General features: G+C 40.9%; 1 protein-coding gene across 2 annotated transcripts in view; it reads right to left on the minus strand.

The window, feature by feature from the left end:
* NALCN (sodium leak channel, non-selective) overlaps window positions 1-24036 on the minus strand; it is a 258985-nt gene that overhangs the window by 87513 nt on the left and 147436 nt on the right. For both annotated transcript variants that reach the window (XM_072976491.1, XM_072976492.1), the window contains 2 exons: window positions 21744-21881; window positions 9741-9815 (listed from right to left, as the gene is read on the minus strand). In XM_072976491.1, the coding sequence (XP_072832592.1) occupies window positions 9741-9815; window positions 21744-21881 (213 nt within the window). The remainder of the gene's footprint in view (window positions 1-9740; window positions 9816-21743; window positions 21882-24036) is intronic.

A 24036-nucleotide genomic window follows, 5' to 3' on the forward strand; every position in this document is an offset into this window, starting at 1 on the left:
TTTTCTCTGAGTGTGAAATCTGGCTCTGATTATTTATAGTACATTTCCTTATTTGTTTCACCTTACTACACACATAACCAGTATCAGTGATGGTATTTACCATAAAACAAATACCACACGTTCAGTTGGAGGTACAGAAGACACATCCTGTACTGGAGTTTCCACCCTGGGGTCCTGAACCCCAGCCCTGCTCTGTCTCCTTAAGTAACTCCTTTTTCAGGCAACCATCCTGTAGTTTCCAAATATTATTCCTGAGCATGCCTGTGGTAGACTGTTCAATTTTGCATACTCGGATAAAAAAGGCTTATTAGATGCACTATGAAAATTCACATTAATTAACATATTTTATGCAAAACGACATGGAAATAGGGATAACACCAAATAAAATAACATGCATATACATTTCTTATGCCTCAGTAATAATCGAAGTCTTTCTTTTAATATCAGAGTAAAAAAATATTCAGTAGTCATAAGGGTGTGTGTGAGAGTGGCAGCCCTGCCCCGCCTCCCACCAAGCCTATTACTGAGCAAGGACATCAGGGAGAATGTACGGGAAGGACCACAGTGAGACCACTAACCTTCGATTGTGAATGGAGGAAAAAGACAGGTTGCTGTTCTTAGATAAATTCCATAGCTTTCTGGCCACCTTTGGTTATTAAAAATCAGTCCTGTGCCATCCAGTCTCATATCTGATCCAAACCTACCCCCTGACCCCCACACTGAATTACAAGTGTGACTTCCGGTCTAGAATTGGGGAGGGGACATGGTCTTTCAGTGCTCCACATCTCCTTCTTCTTGATCTAGCTCCTCCAGAGCAGAGGCTAAGGTGGAGAGTTAGGAGAAGAAAAGATTGTCTTAGGAAACTAGCCACATTTCAGGGTGACCCTCTTTGTGATCTGGTCTGTATCTACTTCGTTCAAAGCTGATGGTTTTCGGTAAGGCTGACCAGCACTGAGAAGCAGAGATATAAAATTCCAGCCTAAAAGGAATGATGTTAACTAGTTGTACCAATTAGATCTCCTCTCATTGGAAGCTTGAACTTGAGACAGAGAAAATGTTGATTGTTTGTAATAGAACCAAAAGTCAAAATTTACACAGAGAAAAACAAAGATAGATGATTTGTGTTTCCCTAAAGACAAAGCAACAGTGGTCATTAAACCTTGATTTTCCTTAAGGCTGAGGTATCTCTTTCCCTCCCACCCTATACAATCTCATCCAGATTCACAACTTCCACTATTATGCAAATACAGAGAACTTCACTCTAGCAACAAAGAGGGTAGGGATTTTCATCTGGTCTGTTCACTGACTTATCCCACATGCCTAGGACAGTGCCTGGCACGTCGTAGGCACTGGATAAAAAATTGAGAATGACAAGGAACGTCCATTTTTATATCTCTAGCCAGCCAGCCCTCATTCCTAAACTCTAGACCTATACATGTAACCAGGTGTCTCTGCTCAGCGACTCAAACTCATCACAAACTCAACACGCCCAAGACTGACTTGATGATCTTTTCCCTTAAATACGGTTCTGTGCTGATGTTTCCTGGTTCCATGAATTGTATCATCATCCATCCAAGGAGATGAACCTGAAACCAGGAGTCATCCTTGAGACTCTCTCACTTATGTCCTGAAATCCAATCATTCCCTGCTGATTTTACTTCCCAAATCGCTCTCCAGTGCACACTGCCTCCCATCATAAAAGCCTTCAGTGGCTTCCTGTTGTTCTTGGGGCAAAGGGAAGAGTTCTTGCATGTTTCTCAAGGTGCTGCATGGTCTATGTCCCTCTTACTTGCCTACGCTCACATTACACCTCTTTACCCTGGGCTGTCTGCTTCCTAGGGTCCTGCTGAATGCTTTCCTGTCTCTCTGGAATGCTCTCCAGTCCCCTCCCCTATCAACACCTCCAAGAAGGTCACTGCTGCTCATCCTTCATAACTTAGCCCAAGTGTCTCTTTTTCTTTCCTTGCCTCCCTGACCCCCATCCAGGTCAGGGTCTTCTATGAACGCCTCACTCAAATGCCGTTCTTTCCTGAAGAAAGTTCATCTCAAATTATAAATACTTAACTAATTGATTTGATTATTTGATTTATGCCCAACTCCTCCATCAGACCAAAAGCACCATGACAGGAGAGAACTTAATTGTTTATTCTTGTCTCTTTAACGCCTGGATCAGGGTTTCACACACAGTGGGGACTCAAAGACTGAAGGAGCTGAATGAACAAGCAGACAGCAGAAATGCTTTGGATAGAGTGGAAAAGCAACAAAGAACAGATGAGCTGTATATATATATATATATATATATATATATATATATATATAAAACTTGAGTCCCAAAGGAATCCAGGCAATGACAACACCTCACGTTTTGTGTCTGGGCACACAGAGGGTCAAACTCACTACCTCACTCCGAAAACAAGCCTTAACACAGCAGATAGTCTTTTCGCAATTCAGTGACTGTGAGACACCGCATAAAACTGGAAACCAATTGCCACTTTTTTTTTTGAACCGTAACAATCCAGTTTCCCACTGTCTGTGAAAGGATCTGAAGGAAAAAAAGTGCTGTTGGGGTTTAAAATTTTTGTTCTCCTGATTAAGGAAAGCCAAAGGCGACAGCAACCCCGTGGCAAGGCGGTGGCTGAGGACCGGGCGTGCTGGGGAGGGAGCTTCTTGGGTGAGTGGTGAATACTTCCCCTCGAAACCTCACTTTGTTTTTAATTGAGGGATGCTGTGAAAACCTGTACTAAAAGTAATTCTGAATTAGCACAATTAAAGAATGACACAACCAACAACCCATCAATGTCAAGTCTTAGGCAAGTCATTTTCTGTCTGTTCAATGGCAAGAGAGACGAGCTACCTGAGCGGACACCCCGAGTGCCAGGTGATGGAGCGAAGCACGAGGTTTCTGAGAACAACAGTCCCTAAGAGTGATCTGGTTTGTGTCAATCATACATAAGGTGACATTTAAGAAGGGCTTAGGGAAACCCTCCTTCCAAGAAAGTCTCAGATTTATAAAATTTATTATTATGGGACTTGTTTGATTAGAGGGCAAAGGAAAATGAGTCCATCTGCTGAGAAAGCCGCTCTGGGCTTCTGTTGAAAGCCGGCCGGGCATTCTGAGAGCACCTGCTGTCCCCCCGGGGGCCGAGGGGGGCCCTCTGTTCCTGAGACCAGCAGGTGTGTTAGCTTTTGAGGGCTGCTGTAACACGGCACCAAAAACTGGTGACCTGGAACAGCAGAGATTTACTGTCTCACAGGTCTGGAGGCGGGAGGTCCCAAATCAAAGTGTCTATGAGCTTGGTTCCTTCTGGAAGTTTTGAGGGAGGGTCTGTTCCAAGATTCTCTCCTAGCTTCTGGTGACAGTCAGCATCCCGGGTGTTCCTTAGCTTGTATCACTCCAGTCTCTCTCTTTCTGTGTCTGTCTCCTCTCCTTTAGTACAGGGACCTCAGTCATCCTGAATCCAGGCTCACCCTAATGACACCTCATCTTAACTTGATTTCAACTGCAAATACCCTGTTTCCAAGTAAGGTCACAGTCACAGGTACTAGAAGTTAGGGCTTCAACATATTCTTCTGAGGGACACAATTCAACCCCTAACAGGAGGACATTAATTCTAAAAGGTACCTCCTTAGTTTTGCTTTGACTTCCTGAACCCCTAACTATTACCTTTTTAACCCCAAATTCCAGTTGGCTGTTTCCCCTTTTTCGCACTGACTTTTAAATTTTTAGCTGCTGTCTTTTCTTTTTATTTTTCAAATTGAGATATAGTTGATTTACAATACTATAAAAGTTTCAGGGATACAACACAGGGCTTCACAATTTTTAAAGGTTATACTCCATTTTTATGGTTATTATAAAATATATATTGTCTATATTCTCTGTGCTGTATGATACATCCTTGTAGCTTATTTATTTTATACACAGTAGGGTGTACCTCAACCTCCTACCCCTGTCTTGTCTTTCTCTCCCTTCTACGCTGTGGTTTTATGCTGATAATTGATATCCCCAAATTCTTAGCCTCTGTTGTGATCTATTAGCATGAGCCCAGGTCTGAATAGTCCCGCCTTTGCTACTTCAGCTCTTTAAGCTGATCTTATTGCTATTTATGTCTTAATGTGACATCAGATTATAAAAAAACCCTAAAAATGAAGCTATATTAGAAATAGCAGATCAAATGCTATCATAAGATGATCTTCTGAGATATAAATTATGTAGAGTTATGAGCAATAAGATGTAAACTGACAACCAGGAATCATCTCTGACCAACTGACTGGGAGAGCGGCTTCAAGTGGAGGGTGGGCAACATCAACGGTTTTGAGTAAAATGTCAAAGGTTCCCAACCCTCGCCCATGGACGATTTACAGCTTCTTCAGGGTATTGATCCTCTGGTCCCTGGGCAGCTGAGTGTCTCCCGGAGCAGCAGGAATCCTAGACATCGGATGCCTCCATGTGAACCCCAGCTGGTGTACAAATATCATTCTCTACCCATACCGTAATGGAAAAAAAAAGCTGGGTAGCAATGTAGTAAATGATGCTAACATAGCTTGAAAAAAGACGAAGAATCAGCCAGCCAACTAGGTGGTCTGTCTGGAAACTTAAGAGTATGAGACATCTGAGAGGGAACAGCTGGCCATTTATCTTCACTTCCTCCTCTGTCATCACTCCTCACCTTCTGCAGCCCAACTTCTGCACCATCCAAACCCCCGAGCCTTCCCTCATCACTGCCACCACTACCTCCTTACTCATATGGTGACCAATGTTTTATTAAAAATTAAAAAAAATACAGTCAGAAACATAAAACATAAAATTTGCCGTCTTAGTCATTTTTAAGGGTTCGGCTCAGTAGTGTTACTTACACGCACATGGTTGTGCAAGAGAGCTGTAGAACCTTTTCATCTCTTAAAGCTAAAACTCCACAGTCATTGTACAGCAACTCCTCCTTGCCCTGGCAACCAGCATGCTACCCTGTGTCTATGAATTTGATGACTTCAGACACCTCATATAAATGGAGTCATACCGAATTTATCTTTTTGTCATTGGGAGGAAACATCCCTAATTTCATCATCTGTTAGGTGTGTCTCCCACATGTGTGTCTTCATAATCCCCCATAGTCTCTGTTGCTCCTCACTTTCTCCCACCAGCTCACAAGCTATTCGAAGGCAGGGACAACGGCTGGGTCATCATTATGTCCGGTGCCCCAACACGATATCTGCGGCACAGCAGATGAGCACTCAGACCCCGGGATCACAAGTGCACAGATCTAGCCTCTGAGTAGCAACATCCCGCCTATGAAAGGGCCACCTCAAATGACATTAACCTGATGCCATCGTGTATCTGAATCACACAACCCTCCTCTCCACACCTCACACTGATTCCCAGCTCACTCAGCTGTGTTCTGATTACAATTTGACCTTCAGTCTACACACCCGCAGGGAGAGAATCTGCTGACCCACAAATGTAAGCGTCGCAACCGACCCATTTTCCAGACACACATCTCATAATATGAATGAATGAACTGATTCTCTGAGCAGGCACTGCGGCATCTGCGTTAGAGTCAGAAAGCCCAAGTTATCTCAATTTCAGCACATACAAACTGCATGAACTTGGGCAAGAAATTTATCCCCCTGAATCTCAGTGTCTGTGTCTTTAGCATCAGGATTAAATTCCACAATTTCATATGAGGCGGAGCATGAGGTAGTTTTCAACAGGGAATATTAATTATTGTAGCAGCTGCATCCCTCTCTCACGCTCTATTAGAATGAATTCACTCGTGAGAGGTGGACAAAATACTGTGAAAACTGTGGGTTTGACTCAGATCAGGGGTCGGCAACCAGGGCTTTGCTGAATGGATACTCTGGCCACGCCTGGTCTCCTTGTCACTGCCCGAACTCTGGAATGACTTCAATACAGGATACAAGGAGGACAAGAGATGAAAAGGAAAGCTTCCAAGTATGGCTATAGAGAAACATTAACCTGGAGCTCATATTTTAAAAAGGACTATGATTTTTGTGGTTTCTGTTAAAAAAAAATCACAATCAATAAGAGAGAGGAGCCTCTTTACATGCCCACCCCCACAATGCACTGGACACCATCAAAGACCAGACATTGTCAAATCTGAACCAAGACTCAAATGGGACTTGTTGCAGAGCTGGGGAAATGGCTTTAATTTCAGAGCTTTGAATTTAATCTGAACAGACTATCTACACTTCCTTTTTCAATGATTTTCTTTCCCTGAGGCTTCTCTATGGGTTTTTTTTTTCCCTCATAGTTTAATGAATTTTCTACTGCTTAAAAGAAAACCCTTTATATCTGTCTTGTACTGAATTTGCAAAAAATCATTAAGGCTGCAAGAATTCTCTTCGTTTTCAAAGTCAGCCAAGCTCTGCCTATATTCTCCAGTGTTTTTGCTACATCACAGAGCATCAGGGTCACTGTGTCTCCTACCACTGTTCAGAGGATAGCAGTGGGTCAAGGTGGGTTTAAGCCTCTATCCGAACTGATCTGGCTTCTCAGCAGCCAAGTTACACACTCACAGGCAATCTCATTTCTAGTCAATTTCCTGGTCTTATATAAAGAACCATTCTCTCTCTCTATCTCTGTCTCTGTGTATCTCCAGGTCTCGCATTGGGTTGCGAGGATGCTGAAAAGACAATCGTGGTCTCTCTTTAATTAGATCTGGGGTCACATAAATGATGGCAGCTATGAAAGGACTGTTGCGCTGTACTGCCGCTAGGAAAGCAGGAGGTGGATTTTATGTGGGTGCATAATTGGCATGATTTTTCAGAACGTTATTTATTTTCAAGAGTGACTATGGAAAAGCTCCATTAGTGGCTGCAGAGGCACCACACTGTTGGTATCGCGGAGAGGGGTGTGCTGGGGAAGAGTGCTTTTATTAGAACCTATCAGAAGTCATCCCCAAGGATTCCTTTTATGATTCTCCTCTGAATCCTATCTTTAATTGTTTTTGTCTATCAAAATGCCTTTATTAAGTAACAAATAATTCAGCGTTGCTTCTTTTTCCTTAAAGGAAAAAGCTCATGGGAGGAGCCTTCAGAGCTTCAGCACCAGGGAAGCAGTGCTGCCGCCTAGAAGTCACAAATTTCCAGCTGAAACTATGAGAGTTGGCATTTTGTCAGCACGGCTGGCTTTCTGACAGGGTAAACGCGCAGTTCCCTTTAGGTTCCCGTAAGTGTTGAAAAAGGCCCCTGGTTCCACAGTTCCTCCTGAGCAGCCTCACAGGTCAGCATACCTGGTTGGAAACCACAGTCTTAAAGGGCAGGGAGGTGATGTAATGGGGACCTTGTTGTTTATCCATCTTATACATAGTAGTTAGTATCTGCAAATCCCGAACTCCCAAGGTCCTACTGTCTAGCACAGGGAACTATATTCAATGCCTTGTAATGGCCTATAATGAAAAAGAATATGAAAAGGAACACACACACACACACACACACACACACACACACACACACGTATAGTAAATGAATCACTATGCGGTACACCAGAAATCAACACATTGTAAATCAACTATACTTCAATTAAAAAAAAAAAGAACATAATGGGGAAAAGGTAAGTAGCACATTTCTACTTAACAAAAATGCAACTCCATCACAATTGATCCTGCAGACTCGACTTGTCCTCAGAGCTTCTCCCTGAAAGGCTCTGCAGTCCTCGGCCATTGGGCCATCTGACTTTGGGTTCAGTCACATTTCTCCCCCTTTATCACCAGGTTATATTCATAATCTGTGCTTTTTCCTTTAATTTCGTCTCTTGACTGTTTTCCTTGCTCACTTCTCCACTTCTTTCTTCTCCTTCATTCCAGTTTCTCCACTGTACTGTTCAGCTCTCTACCATTGTCTCCTATCCTGGCCACCTCCAGGGACACAATCTCTCTTCCAAGCACTAGAACTGACTTTCTTTTCTAATAGCCTTGTTCAGTGTTGCATATTTAACGTCTCCACTTTACAGGTGACCACTCTGGTTTCTATTACTCTTGAAAAATCTCTGCGAACCAAGATGTATATTTTAACACAATTGTTTTTACCACAATCATAATAAAGTACATTAAAAGTCTCTAAGGGCCTCTCTAAAATATTAATACGATGCAAGAGATACATCTGTGTCTAAGGAGAGTCATCGTTCCAGAAGGTCCCTGAGGGAAGTGAATGGTAAGCATCTTAGCTCTAACCTTCTGTCAAAGTCTTAACTCCAGTGGCCCCAATTAGATTGTCAGCTTTTTGAGGGGAAACAAAGAACGACTTGCGATAGTTTTAATGACTGGGTCACTTAATTCACCTCCACTCCTCAGAAAACATCACATCAGTTATTTCATGACTGTAATGATGTCCCTGCCATCTAAAACGTCATTATTTATCAACAAGTAATCAGCAGTCCCGTGTGTGAGTCTCCACAAGAGGCATGACCCACATTTGGCATTTACATAGCTTGAGTGTGACTCAATACAGTGTAGAGGTTGAGTCTGGGCTTTGGGTCCAAATTGCCGGGGTTCAAATCCTAACTCTACCACTTATTAGCTGTGTGACCTCAGGCAAGTTACTTAACTTCTCTGTGCCTTAATTTCCTCACCTGTAAGATGGAGCTATTAATAATACCTGCATCACATGGTTGCTGTGAAATTTAAATAAGTGAAAATACAAAGTACCTGCCCCTGAGCTAGTGCTCAGCAAGTGTGACTGTCACTGTAAGAACCTACAAACTAGTTGGTGGAAAGGGTAAAAGATGAAAAAGAAGTTTTAACTGCATAAAGACAGGCTCTGGAATACAGAGTGCTTTCTGGAACTCGAAGCATTAAGAAAATCAAATAATTTTTCACATTCTTCCTATCCTCCTCTCTGTCTGGGAATAATAAAAATAGAGTAAACTCAATTAAATCTTTAAATAAACACCAGATTTGTAAAGCAAGGACCAAGGTGGTCATTACACAGCAACAGACATTTATTGTTTGTGTCTAATTATATAGTTGATTGATTTCAATTTTGAATTCACTAATTACCTATTTCTTCTACTAGAATCCATGGTAAGTATTTGCATCAATGGCGTAGAGAACTTCCCAGATCTCTTTTGAAGAACCTACCGCTGTTGCCACAAATTGAAAAGATCTGGAAGAAGTCATGTCCACCATGCCCAGATAGCCATTTGCTTATGTGGCTGCAGGTCAGGGAAGAGTTTAAATCCTTCCTTGATATGCTCACAGTGGGTATCTTTACATCAAATATGTTTCATTTTTCTTCACCGACTACCATTGCATATATAACTGGGCACACAGTTGATCAATTATTCTATCCCATTTCGTATAATCGCTTTGGGCACCCAAACTAAATTCTCTCTTACTGTCTAGCAGTCAGGCAAGTTTATGCTTAATATTTTTATGATGATGATGAAGAGTATTACACATGATTATGCTAAATGGTAATGTGGCCCCGAAGCATTTCATTTCCAAACAACCTTCATTTAATGGCAGAAGGAGAATCCAAATTCAATTGACTACACAATATCTATCATACTTCTACTCAAAATAATAATATAAAAATATTCCTAGGATAATTATAAAGCAATAGAAAATTTCCTTTGTTGATATTAGGGAAACGTTAAAAGAACATTATTTGCCGACTTCAACTGTCTTATTAAAATATATATTTTTTTACTTTGTGGCTTGAACTGCCTTAATATTACCTGTAAGCACATGTTTTGCTTTTATTTTTTAAACGTATACATTACTTACTTGTTTAAGCTTCTTTAGATCTTCATCAAGTTCTAAGTTGTCCAAAATAACAGCAACAAACAAACTCAGGAGGATCTATAAAATGGTTAAATAATAATGAAAAAACTCACATGTCATAAATATCAAAATACTATATATATTACGCAGAATAGCTACCTACAATATACACTCTATAGAATGTATTAAATAAATATGCAGTTGTGAATCACTGTATAGGTATTTTAAGGGGTTTATCACAAACACATTAAAGGAAATGCATAATGTTACCTAAAATAAGGAATATAAACTATTAATTTGCTTTATAAAGCTGATGCAAAATAAAAAAATAAGAAATCGCTTTTTAAAAAACACAACAATCTTACTTCTGAGCCTATATCCAAAGAAAATAACCTGAAGTACTGCTGAAAGTCCTTATATACAAAGTGCTTGGCAGAGTTATTTGTAAAAATGAAATACTGGGGGTAATATTTAGCCTGATGTACTTAGCTAACACAGTTGTAGAGATCTCTATTGTAACATTCATGTAGCCATTACAAATTGCCACTGTGATAGCTTAGTCTGCAAGATGGCTCCCTGGGTTCACATTCACAATTGTGAGTCCCTGGTGTTCGCACTCCTGAGAGTTCCTCCCATGTTGAATACGGCTGGTCTGTGTAACTAATAGGTTACAGAAATGATCATGAGTGACTTATATGAGGCTAGGTAATAAAACATACCGTGGTTTTCACCTTGCTCTCTCTAGGATCACTCATTCTGGTGGAAGCCAGGTGCCATGTCCTAAGGACACTCAAGTGGCCCTCTGGAGAGGCCCGTGTGGTAATGAACTGAGGCCCCCTGCCAACAGCCATATGAGGGACCCAACTTAGAAGTAGCTCTCCCAGCCCCATTAAAGCCTTCAGGTGACTTTAGCCACAGCCAGCGTCTTGACTGCAAACTCATGAGACACTCTGAACTAGAAACCCCCAGCGAAGCCTGTCCCAGATTCCTGACCTGCAGAAACCATGTGAGATAATAAATGTTTATTGCTATAAGCTCTTAAGTTGTTCATAATTTGTTATGTAACAATAGATGACAAATACACTCATGAATTTTAACAGTACTGAAAAAAATAGAAAATAAGGTTCTGTGGTAGAAGTTGCAAGTACGCACAAAAAAGAATAATAGGGAAAATGCGAGGAGGAGGTACTTTAGAAATGTTAATGGTGCCTGCCTTTGGGAAAAAAGTGTTTTTCTCTCCTTTTTTCTTTGTATTTCACCATATTTGAGAACTTTGAAAAAGGCATATGCTTCATTTGGAATGTATAAATGAGGTAAAAGAAAGAAAACAACAAAAAAGCAGAATTTAAATATACTTTAATTTCTAGTCCCTTTTCAACTATAAACTCTCTAAAGTCCCACATCAATGTGATAATCTTTTTCATTCCTAATTTATATTCTTCCTTTCAATATTGCTCTTAACAAATTATTCCCATTTGTTAATATTAGACTGTTAAGTATAAAGTTAAGAAAATCAAGGCAATTTAGTCATGACCCTTAAGCACCAGAGAGATTATTATGCAGAAGTTAATGGCTAGCTCTTTTCCAAGTTTAATGAGTATATGACAAGAAAAAAAATCTTCAAATATTATTAAATTTTGACAGGATATGCTTGGCTTGGGACGAGTGCTAGCACCCTTTGTTCTAATAACAACATCCTTTGAGATCCTACCAACACTTAAAGAGGATACAGAGTGGTCCAGGCCAGATTTTTTACTGATGTCATCACGTCTGCCATACCATGGACACCTGGGCATGGATATATTCAGGCTTGCTGTAAACCAGACATTATTCTAAAAGGACATTCTAGTTCACTCCCAGTCTAGCTCTCTTCCTGTGACCTTGATGTTATCATCAAAAGTCCTATCAGAGGAGTTGTCTCCCTTCTCCTGCCTCCTCGTCCAGATTCAGAGAGGCCACTTGGAGGTCTCGGCTGTGTGGCCTGTTTCCCTCCACTTCTATCTCTCATGGGTTCCTGAGCAGGCACTGCTCTGGGCCCTGACCTAACAGCTTTTCCTATGTCTCCAGTGAAAGGGCAAACACAAATCCAAAAAGAAAAAATAGTATTTCCCTGATTAAAAAAGGGAAAGCCACAGTTTCCCTCCCTTTGCTTAGAGCACATCCTTTGGAAAACTTATGCTTATAAATTCTTCCTCTGTCCCTTTGAGATGTATATAAGTCTTTTTAAAAGCTAAATAAGTCTCATCATTTTACAACCCAGGAAGGGTGCCTTATCTCCCCTTCTCCATGAGAAGGTAGGAGCACAACTTAGCCACCTGGATCCACATTGCAAAACTACCTATTTATCATGGAGATAAGAAAAGCTTTATTTTCCTTTGGATACAGGCATTTGCCATCACAGATGGCCACCCCAGTTACCAGGTGAATTTAGGGGGAACTGTATTCAACAAAAGGTGCTGTCGAGTCTTCCTGAGGACTACCTGTTTTCATCCTGAGAGCCTGGATGTGATGTGGAGATGTGTACTGTCTTTGGCATTACTTTGGTGGACGGCCTGTGGTACCCACCACAGCCTGGTGGAGTGCTTATTCAATAATAAAACTATTTTCTTTCTTGTCTACCTTGGTGGAGGCTTTCTGGGTTATCAGCAGATTTTATTTTTAATTATTTCCCCAATACCAGACAGATGGCAGGCTCCTCAATGACAGCGAGGTCACATTATTTGATTAAATTCGACAAGCAGTTGATTGAGCTCTGTGGTTGCAGACCTGAGTTGGCAAATAAGCTTGGCCAGTCATGAGCTACGTGGCAGCCACTAGCCTACCCAGTTTCAGTGCCCCCATTTGTAAGATGTGGTGGCTATAATAATAATAGCTCAACAAATGGCAGCGATATATCATTTTTTTCATTTAATCCTCCCTCTACAACCCTGGTGCATCGTATAGCCTATGAAAATACACAGACGTAAACTCAGGCGAAACTAAAATAGTTTCTTGATATTTTTACAAATCAGTTGGATCTAGTCCATAAGCCCTCCATTTATGTTGACGGCTGAAGACTGAATCTTGCTACATGAATCCAATTTAGTCCTTTGAAATTCAGTTACATGTGAATAAATGCTCCTTTCCTTCATAGGGCTGGCTTAAGGTCAAAGAGGCGACTGTCACTGGCGTCTGGTCCACTGCGGTCATGCAACCTGTCCTCTGTTCCCCATTGGGGCAGTGAGGGCTCTTACCTGGGGGACTCTGGGCTTCGTCTCTGCCGAACTGATCACCACCTCAGTTCCTGCAGCTCCTGCTAAGGCCTCTGATTCTCAGTGACACCCTTGTGCTAATTTCCTAAAAGTGCTACAACAAGTTGCACAAGCTTTGCGGCTTAAAACGAAAGATATCTGTGACTGCTCTCGAGGCCAGAAGTCCAAAATTGAGTTTGTCGGTAGGAGGCTCTGGGGGAGGATCCTTCGGTGCCTCTTCCAGCCTCTAGCGGCCCCGGCTTCCCCTGACTTGTGGCTGCATTACCCCCATCTCTGTCCTGTCTTCACACGGCCTTGTCCTCTTTCTTCCAGGGTCTTGTCCTCATCTATCTCTCATGGGGACACTTGTCACTGGATATAGTTAGCCCTCCCCTCATAATCCACAATAATCTCATCTCAAGATCCTTAGTTTAATTGCATCTGAAAGGACCATTTTTTTCAAATAAGGCCACATTCACGTGCCTGGGAGTTCGGACATGGATATATGTATCTTTTGAGTCACCCCTCCTCACCCCCATTCAACCCTCTCTGCTCTGCCTGGACTCTGGCTTGAGCGGTTGTTTCAACAGTGGTGTTTTTCCCACATCCTGGCTCTCAACTCTCAGGGAGGCTGCGAAGTTCTGCTGTTCCAGGTGGGGGCGAAGGGACAGCGGTTCTGGGGGGGAGGTCTTTCAGGCTCTCTCTCTACCCAGAGCTCTCAGGCAGCTGCCCAGCTCGGTCCGGGCTGCCCCTTGTCCGTGTGGGCCCCCCAACAAGGCTGTCTTCCTTCAAGTTCAGACGAGAAGTGGCTATAAGTTTTGGGTGTCAACACCCCCAGGTGTGTACCAGTACTGCCTTTGTCCCTGAGCGTGGAAGGCCGCCCCACCATCCAACCTCGCGGCCTCCCTGCTTCTCTCTAGGCCCATCCGCCTCCCTCATGCTTCACCCCCAGAAAACGTTATTTCCTTTCAGAAAGCAGGGATGTGAAGGAAAATGGGAGCAGGGGTTGGGGGTTGGGGGGCGGGCAGTGCACACAACCAGAAACTAAACCCGATCAGAGCCCCACACGCTCAGTTCTGGGCCATCTGAGCACTGAGGTTTCTGAGAGCTGATCTGGGGCTTCTCTGAACACTGCTCATCTGAGGTTGTGAGGGGCTGATAAAGAGTCCAACCACGTGCCACCAAGATGTCAAGGAGAAGGAGGATTATAGCAGGGAGAGAATCATGAGAAAGGCTTTCCAGGTGGCACGAGCGAGGACAGGGCCTTGGGGGCACGTGGCTGCTTAGGGGTCTGGTGTGCAGCTCAGTATGGCCTGAGCACGGCTGCCTGGGAGGGGCTGGGGGGGGCCGAGAGGTGGGGCAGGGGGTGTGCATCTGCCCTGATGCCACCAAGGGAGATCAGGAAGTGTGACAGGCAGGCTGTAAGAATCACACACAATCACCATGTGACAGTGTCAGTTTCTTCTCTGTTAAATCTTTCCTTTCAGATGTTCTGTTTTTTTTTGTTCTTTTTAAATGCATGTAACGCAGTCATTTTAAACTGGCTCACTGAAACAGTAACTAGACAGTGTTAAGCGCGGTTTGATAAAAGGGTGTGAAATAGGTAACGCTGTGTTACTTTATTTAAAAAACAGTGCATTTTATACATTCCTTCGGAGGAAAGAGAAAAGCTGCCCTCAGGGCCATGGACGGAGAGGTAGCTGGGGGATTCTAGCTGCACTTCCTCCTTCTCACGGGGACAAGAGTTTGATTTTCAGGACAGAGAGAAGGCAAGACTCAACAAGGAGACACTTCGGCTCTGCTGGGAAAGATGCAGTTGGGGGGCCCCTCGCTAACAGCGTCGAGACAAACTCTTGGGAGGGGGCTGGCAGCAGGTTGAAGACCAGTATACAAGAAAGCTGAGAGTCTGCTTTCAGCCACCCTGAAACCCAAGTTCCCTCAACATCTTTGAATGTTCAGGCCTCCCTGCTTAATCAACACTGATGCCTGGGTGGTGAAAGTCGAAACTGTTTAAAAATGTGTGTGGAGCTCGAGTTTCCTCCTCAAACTCTGTTTGGACATGGACTTTTCTGGATCCTTGTCACCACGTTCCTGACGTGCAGGGCACCATGCCCAGGTGACCACTTGGCCCTCGGGGTGCAGGATGACTAAGGACTGGCTTGGACTGTCTCTCTGGAGTGGAAACAGAAGATGCAGGAGTCCAAGGTAAGTCTGCAGCTGACTGCGGAGAGGTGAGAATTACTTTGTAGTGCTTTTCTCAGACTCTAATCAGGTGGCAGTAACCACTGCGATAAAGAAATAGAAGTGAAGGGAGAGTGGCAGCTGGGTTTCCATCATATTTAATTTACACTGTCAATGAGACATTATTTGCCTACAAAGCTGGTGCTGTGCAGAATTGGACGGGGGTGCAGGCCGACTTGTGTGTCAGCCACTTTTCCCCTGCCAAAGTCCCAGGAGTGGGGGACAGACCCTTATTCTGATAGCAAGAGCCATTCCTCAGTCCTCTCAGTGTTGTGCTGTTGTTTGTTCTGTTTTTATAGAAAGCTGAGATGATGCTGGTTAATGACCTGAACCCATTATCTTGACGTCTGGATCTTATTTTTAGTCGATGTCTACCTACTACAAGTGCTGCCTACGCTGCGCCAAAGGTTTTCCATAGCCATTAAATGTGATTCACAGGTTCCCGTCACAACACTATTGATAAGACCAAAGCATTTTTACTGGGATTTGTCACATTGAGTCACAAGAGTGTCATCATCTACCTGAAATACTTTTATCTTTACATTTTGCTGGTTCTAAAATTACTAGTCAACCTGTTGTGTGCATTATTTATTTTTCATAACTTCGATTTATATAATATTTAAATTGATAAGGGGGCACGAATACTAAATCACTATGTTTCTTGAAGATATAATTTCAGGGGAAAAAAAAGGCTAATGATTTTTCTCTTCATCTCCTCTTGAGCTTTGTTAAAAAAAGCACACACATACTTTTGACACAGCGGTATTTAGCATGTGCGATGCTTTAAAAAAGAAATTCAAACTCATACTTACATTTTCATGCATTGGATGTTTGCTGCTTTTAACAGATCTCTAGCATTCCATAATATTAACTAGCAACACACGTATCTATTCTGCAATGTAATATACAACTGGTAAATACATCCACCTCCTTATTTTGTGGTCCATATTGATACAGGGTGAGTCACTGATTTCAATGGCAAAGTGGAGAATAATTATTAAAATAGTCCGGATAACTAACGATTTTTTTTTCTGAGATTGTAACTCCCATTCTCAAGATATTTTTTAGCACTAACAATGCAGTCAGTGTGGAAAATGCTGCAAATCAAGTCTCTGGAAGCCAGGCAAGTCTCCTTCCTAGAATTTTGATGAATGACATGGCAACCATTGGGTGGGGTGTGGACCTTCCAGCTTAGTGGATTTCAAAAGCAACGCCTCCAGGTTCAACACAGCTCCCACCCCCACGTGGTAGGAGGTGTTCACCTACTGTGATTCCTTATGACCTCTCTCCTCTCCTCCTCTAACTCCTCCTCTCACTCCTTACACTCCTGAACAAGCCAGATTCACCTGAGCTAAGGTGTTCGCTACGTTTCAGTTTGATACCTTTAACCACAGGCAAACTTGTCTTCCTTCCATTCACCCATAATCCACTTCAGTGGAATTCAATCACAGAAGCAGTGAGCTCCCCAGTATCCTTTCCCCCAAAGTTGTCGTGACATGACCACTCTGCAACACACGAGGATTCTCACACTCTATGAGAGAGGTTAGGCTGGCATGATTCAGACCACTGAAAGTTATGGTGTGTTTCTTCGAGACTGGCTTTACCAACTTAGAATGGGTTTTCTTGATCGAGAATTTCTATTTCTGTATCTGTAGCTTCCTATCCTATTTTGCATTCTCTCCCACTCTGCATAGTCATGCCCTCACTCACCCTATCTTTCTCAAGTTTCCTCTGATTTTTTTTCCTTTGTACATAGCTTAAAGATAGTCCTTTAGCTGAAATGTCACCTTTAATATTATTTCTTTCTCCACTGTGAACTTTATCAATAATTTCTATTTTTTAAATTTATTTTCAAGTATATACTAGAGGCACAGCAGGAATCTGGTCAACACCCCGTAATCTTGTGGTTTTCTTCTCCTTTTTACCATTTATAATCACACTGTCCTAAGCTGTCTTGCAGGCTGTAGTCGGAAACAATTTCATTTTTTATATAGGTCAACAAAAAGTCAAATGTAATCAGAGCAATGTAAAAATGGGAAATGTTCACCACAGATGCACTTTAAAATGAATTCGCTAAAATCAAGTTATTTAATTTACACTTTGGAATGCCCATTTTTGTCAGCAAAATATGACTATTCTCTGAAAGCTGCCACTACAGAAGCAAAATCAAGAGACTGCTGTGTTAATTTAAGCACTTCAAAGGTAACAAAAAGACTATCCACAATGGACGCTTAATTACATTTTCTCTCTTTCAATATTCACATCACAGGGCTTTCCTTTGAAACAATAATAAAGGGGAAAATACTGAGAAAAAAAAGAGTCTTTCAACTGCTGAAGTCTTCCATCATTCTTATCCCCAAATCCTTGGCAAAAGGCGGGGGTGGGGGGGAAGATGCATTTCAGAAGCACTGGGTCAACTGCAATCAGTCAGGACAGAAATACAGAATACATACCTGGTGGACGAGAGAGACATTTCCCAGGGACAACAGATAATAGTTATAAATATGCATTTGCTATACACTTACGCCTGATTTTCATTGTGGGCTGACAAATTGGTGCCCCCAGGGGGCAATGGAACAGCCTGCTGTTTTCTATTCCAGAACAAATCGCAGCCAAACTTTTTTTTTTTTCCTGCTTGGCACATGCCTGTCTGTCCCTGAGAAGATCCAATCAGGAGCTCCCCAGGCTGTGCGGCATCACTGACCAGCAGGGATAAAAAACAAATCAGAGCTTGTACATCTATGTGGGCTGTTTTTCCTTTTTCCCAATTTGGGTTAAAATGCTTTGTAGTATTTTGCAAAAAATGATACATCTGATTTAACAAAAATGTTCATTTTAAGCTAAATTCAAGCCTAAAGACAGGCTTATGGAATAGTGATTTTAACTTACAAATGTTTGTTTTTTAAGGGAATGTGATGCCTACATAATGCAGGCCTATCACCTCCATGCACATTTGTCTGTTGGTCCACAAGCCGTCTCCAGCTGTTTCACTGCCAGTATTTTTAAAACTTCCGATCAGGTCGATCTGGAGTGGTCAGGAAGCAGATGTGTATGTGCACTGATCACACAGCAAGCAACAGCTTGGATCATTAGGTTTTGAATCACAGCTTTTATCTGTTTGTTGGTCTGTGTTTACTAGTCCAAATTCTGTATTAGGCGTAGGCTCAGAGGGGACATAGGGTAAGCCCTTTCTCACTCTGGCCAGCAGGTAGGTTAGTACTTATACAGAGGAGTTGAGATTCAGTAAAAAGTGCTGAATCGAGTTGGGCTAACTTGAGAGAGTCCATTATAGTCACTGCCACTCTGAGGACACACAGGAAAATAAAGCTCTGGTTGATCACGTTGAAGCAGAGTCTCCAGTGAGCTGGGGACGTGACTTCGGTCCCTAGACTTTTTGGGAAGTACAGAAGTAATACTTGCAGTTTTAATAATTAAGTTCTGGAGTTTTTCTTTCCCTTAATTAATTAGTTCTCATTTAAAAATTATTTATAAATTAAAAAATCTGAATTGACCTTGCTGCTTTAGATGTCAATAATCAGAGAAACCAACCACACATCTTAAAAAAAAGTTTTAAAAATTTCACATAAACCTGGATGAGAAAAATTGATTTGAGTTTTGTTTCCATATTATATTTCATCCAACTTATATATAAACAGTAAGTTGAGATGGGTTAAAGATCTAAAGGTAAAAGGCAAAAATTTAAAACAATTAGAAGATGGAGGAGAGTATTTTTATTACTTCAGGGTTAGAAAGAATTTCTTAAGCATGAGTCCAAATTAAATATTGACCATAAGTGAAAAACTGATAGCTCTGACTACATCAAAATATAATGTCAAAAGTCATCACAGACCAATTGGAATAACAAAATATTACCTAAGAGAGGATATTTGTAACATATATAGTAGTTGAGGGATTGATATCCAGAACCTATGCACCACTTGGGCATAAATAATACTGTAAACTGATCAGTAATGCTTCACTTCTATGAATTAAAAACATCTGAAATAACAATGACATTTTAGTGTTTATTAATATATAGCTTTAAGTGCACAGACCGCCTTACTTAAACTTGAAGGAACTCAGTGTTGCTGATAATTACGATCATCTATCTTCTCAGACCATGGCTAAAACACCCTCAAAAATACAAGCTCAACTCACAAGGACATGGTGACCTTGGAAACTAGGTGTGCTGGGCCTCACTAGTCTCACTTCCAGATGTTACACAACACAGAGACCAGGGAAGTTGTCGGATTCTTCCCAAGTCACCTCTAGGGACCAAAAGAGCTAGATCCTGAAGCTAGACTTTTTGGGCTCCAAGTCTGCAGTCTTGTACGCCACCATATTTACCAGACTGCCCCCACTGACATACACAGCTTTTACAGATTTGAAAAAATTATAAATAAAAGAACAAAAATTTCAGTTTTCAGCTTTAACTTAGAACTACTTGTTGAAAATCACAATGAAAAACATTATGAGTGTTTTCTACTTAAATCAGTAGAATACGGATGTGGAATTAGATATGGATGTGGAAATAGATATTTTAATCTATGCTCTGTAGATTCCTTAAAAGGTTCAGGTGAACCTCAGGAGTTCTTGGAAGTACTTTGGTATTCTGCAATCAAAACCATATTTTTGGACCAATAAGGGTAATTTAGATTGCCAAAGAAGTCTATTACCAGATTTAGTATTTTATTCCATTATATTAGCAGTCCCTGTAGAAATGCACTAGAAAAAAAAATACTTTGCTATCAAATTTACTAGCCTAGACTGTTTTTCTTCCTGCTTACAAATTGTGTTAGTCTCTGACTTAAGAACCAAATCTCTAAGTGTGAAATATCTGCAGTGGGGTGAGCAAAAGAATTTTTTTTTAAATTTTTTAACAGAATAACAATTAGACAGGTTATTCTCATATGTAGATGATTGCAACCATCTATCCTGCATTTAACCCATGAGCAATAGTCTCCAAGCTATTCTGTAGTTTTAAAGAAACTTAAACACTTAGTAGGGGCTTAATAAACATTAGTTGAGTTTATGAGTAAATGAATGAATGAATGAAAGAATGACACAGGTCCTGGAAGGGAGGATGCAAAGGCCTCAGGGCCAAGTGCCTGCCAACACCAGTGTAATCAGATTTAGCTCTAGAAGCCAAACCTCCATTTCCCCTGCTCAGTGTTCCTTCCTTTTGTGAATATTTTAAAGTCACCTCGTGTAAAAAATGACAAAACTATTCCTATGTGATGGCACTATTTGCACCCAGGACGTCCCACCACATCACAATCACACAGGTTTTGAAGGCCTCTGCCTGTAGCAAATGCAAGCGCTGGTTAACACATCAAGTTTCTCCAGCACTTAATTTGCTTCATAGACAGACATTTAAAATCGAAAGGGACCTTAGAGCTCAGATGTAATCTGCTTTATCTGAGCGACTCTTGGGCACAGGATTAATTTGCTGCAGACATTTGCAGTGACAACGCCAGGCTTCCCAGTCTAGGGAAGCAGCAGCAAGTAGGGCGAGGCCACAGGCTGTGAGACCAGGCAGACCTGGGAATGTTCTGGCTCTACCATTCACACTCGTGATATTGGGCAAATTAGCTCCCCAGTTTCATCTTCTGTAAAGTGAGAATATCACTTTACTCGGTGCTTCCGAATACTAGGAATAAAACTATAAAATATTTCGCCGCTCAGTAAAGAGAAGCGATTGTTTTTACTTCATATGTTCCTGATAAACGGTAACATTCTGGGTCTTTACTTTGGAACTTTTAACATAATTATTACAGCTTGAATTTGGTACTTAAATATGTACAAATTTATTATATGGAGATGTACACTTAGCATTAGAAAGACCTGAGAATTATATCCCTCAATGTGTCACAGGCCACGTCATAATTTTTTCCTTTTTTTTAACAGAAATACATTGAAGAGAAAAATCTGCTTGTGTGACAGAAGAAAATTTTTGCTGCATTTGGTATTTAGTTTCTATCATGCTTTTTTACAATTATTTGCAGCGATGTGTTTTATCTTTTCCTATGTGTTTCTTCTGGTCACACAAAGCACAGTAACACTGTGCTGATTTCTAATTAACTGACTACACCCTGCGGTTCTCCAGCTTCTGTCTTCAGTTTAATTACAGCTGTGAAGAGGAGGCAGTGAAACTGAAGAGAGTGTCTCTACATGATAAAAAATAATAATACTGTAGTTCTAGTTTGATCCTTAGATCACTGAGGGTGTGAATGTTCAGAGATGGTTAAGTCAGTACATGGATGTGGAATTTCCATTTTGTTTTGTCTTGTTTTCCCTCCTGCAAACAACTTGTACTTGGTGGAGACAACTTCTTACTTAAATCTGAAATTTAGTTCCCCAAGGAGTTCTCTGAGTCATAGACATTTAGAATGGAAGGGAAGGGACCTCGTCCAACAGGATGACTCTACCTTGTTTCTTTGGCTCTCATTCTGAAATTGAAAATAAACCTCAAACCTGTTGATGCTTATCCCACTATGAATTGTAAGACTTAATTGAAAAGAAATGCTCAACTCACCAGAGTGGCAAAGAGGTGATAGAGAATGAAATAGATGGCAACCACAGGTGCCCACATGTGTCCCACAGCATTGAGCGTTTGGTCCATGACATCTACCCATCCTTCCTGGGTAAGGATCTGGAACATGGACATAAATGCCTACAGGGGAAAAAAATGGAGGAGTTACAGACCAGCATCGGCCTTGCACGCAATTTAAAATTAGCATATCGTGTTTGAGGACTTTGATCTCAATATTATTGATTTTTATCTTGATTCAGCAGGGAAAGAACAGCCTTAATTCAACAGACAGGAAAGGGCTAAGAACAAAGATCCTAAAAGCCTGATATCTAACTATTCAGAGTGGAAAACAAAATAATTACCCTGAATTAAAATTAGACTTGTTGGTGGTAAATACTGCTGAGCAAATCAGAACAAAATTCATGACCTTTGCTTTATTGCCTCTCTTGTTTTTCCCCTTTAGCAAGCTAACCAATGAACATTTTTAACAGATTACTATTTTTTTTTTGCTGCTAAGCACAACTATTTTTATAGTGAATTACATTTGATTGTCTAAAGGCAAATGAGAATAATAGCTTTAATTTTACTTTAATAGTATCCATCCAAATTATTTCAGTTATATTAAAAACATGAGACTTTAAAAGAGAAATATTTCTAAAAGATATTGCCATGCTGAGCAATTTGATAAGAATGATCATGTTTCATGATTTTTAAAAACTTTTCAAGGCAGAATCAAGACCATGGAAGAAACCAAGACCAAAAATAAAATAAAACAAAATATTAAATTAAATTAAATTAAATTAAAATTATTTTAAAAAATACAGCATTCCAACAAAAGCCAGCCAAGCAAAAAGACTACTTCTCACTCTGCAAAGATCTTTGGTTAGTGTCATTCCTAAATGTTTTTCTTATTAAATATACAATTATATATACATCTTTGACTCATATATCCTGTATACATTAGCGGTCAATAAATGCTTCCTGATGAGAACTTCTGATGATGTTGGGGGAAAGTTGACAATTGGAATCTCACGACTCTAAAAAAATCTTTAGAGACCTCAGTACACTGGAACACTAAGTTGAATTCTCAGGTATCGCAATCCCAAGAAATAAAGTCCAAGACAATGCAAAGACGACTGAGCCCAAGAAAAAAGCTGTTACACTGTGAGTATCTCAGAAGCAAAATGGACCCTAAAGAGAATCTAATCTGACTCATTCTTTTTGAAGATAAGGAAAAGGAGGCTTAAATCTCCGTGACTAGCCCAAAGTCACTCCATTTATTTGTATCACTAACAGAAGTAGCACCAGGTGTTATGATTCCAAAGTAAGTACTTTTCCAAGCATTGCTTCCTGTGTCCGGGGATGTTTTGAATCTACTGCTTCCCAAGCCCCATCTCACAGTAAACTCTCTTAGCACTTTTCTTTACTTAGATAATTAAATTAACCTTTTTAGAAGTATGAAGTTCAATGCCCAGCACATAGTGGACCTGCCTGAACAAAGGAGCAAATAGTTGTTAAATGAATCTTGAACTAGGAGGTAACTTTTTCCTCTTACCCTTTGTCCATGTGTGAAACACTTTATTTCTCCTTGAGCTAATTTTTCTATAATCTCATTACCCTACAAAGTTTTCTGTTCATGAAGGTATGAAGTATGTTGTTATGGATACTTGACCATCAGCGAGGACAATGTAATACTTTCCTTCTAGGGTGCCTAAGAGAGTATTAGCTTTAACTCATCCTAAAAATGCTTCAGAGAATTTTTCAATGCATCATTTAACCTCATAAGTATGTCAGAACTTATCATTGAGGGCAATTATTTTTTCCCTATATGCTTTTTGTATTGAATATGCATTATATCTGAAGGCAAGCAACACAAGTTCTGAAGATGATTCACATAAAAATATCAGATTGCTGTACTTTCTTCAATAGAGATGTCACCAGTGTGAACGCGTGTACATTTGAAAGACTCAACAGCAACAGAGGAAGAGTCAAAACATGTTCTAGTATGAAAGGGATTTTACTGGACATGGATTTCTTTCCCCCAGAGTGACAGGAAAGCTTGTGATTAAGTCTAACAGAATTTTTTTTTTCTTGGTACCTAGAGACCAAAAATTCAGGTGTACCTTTCAGCTGCATGGGGCAGAAACCAACTCAATTTGTTTTCATCTACGGCGTTAGCTTTCACAAACACTCAGCTGTCATGCATTCAGTTAGTAAATCTTGGGGACATGGAGATACGGGTTTGAAAACCTGTTGCTGTGGGATAAGCAATGTGAGCAAGAATACTGGGGTTACC

Source organism: Vicugna pacos, chromosome 14 (genome assembly GCF_048564905.1).
Source record: "Vicugna pacos chromosome 14, VicPac4, whole genome shotgun sequence".
NCBI lineage: Eukaryota > Metazoa > Chordata > Mammalia > Artiodactyla > Camelidae > Vicugna > Vicugna pacos.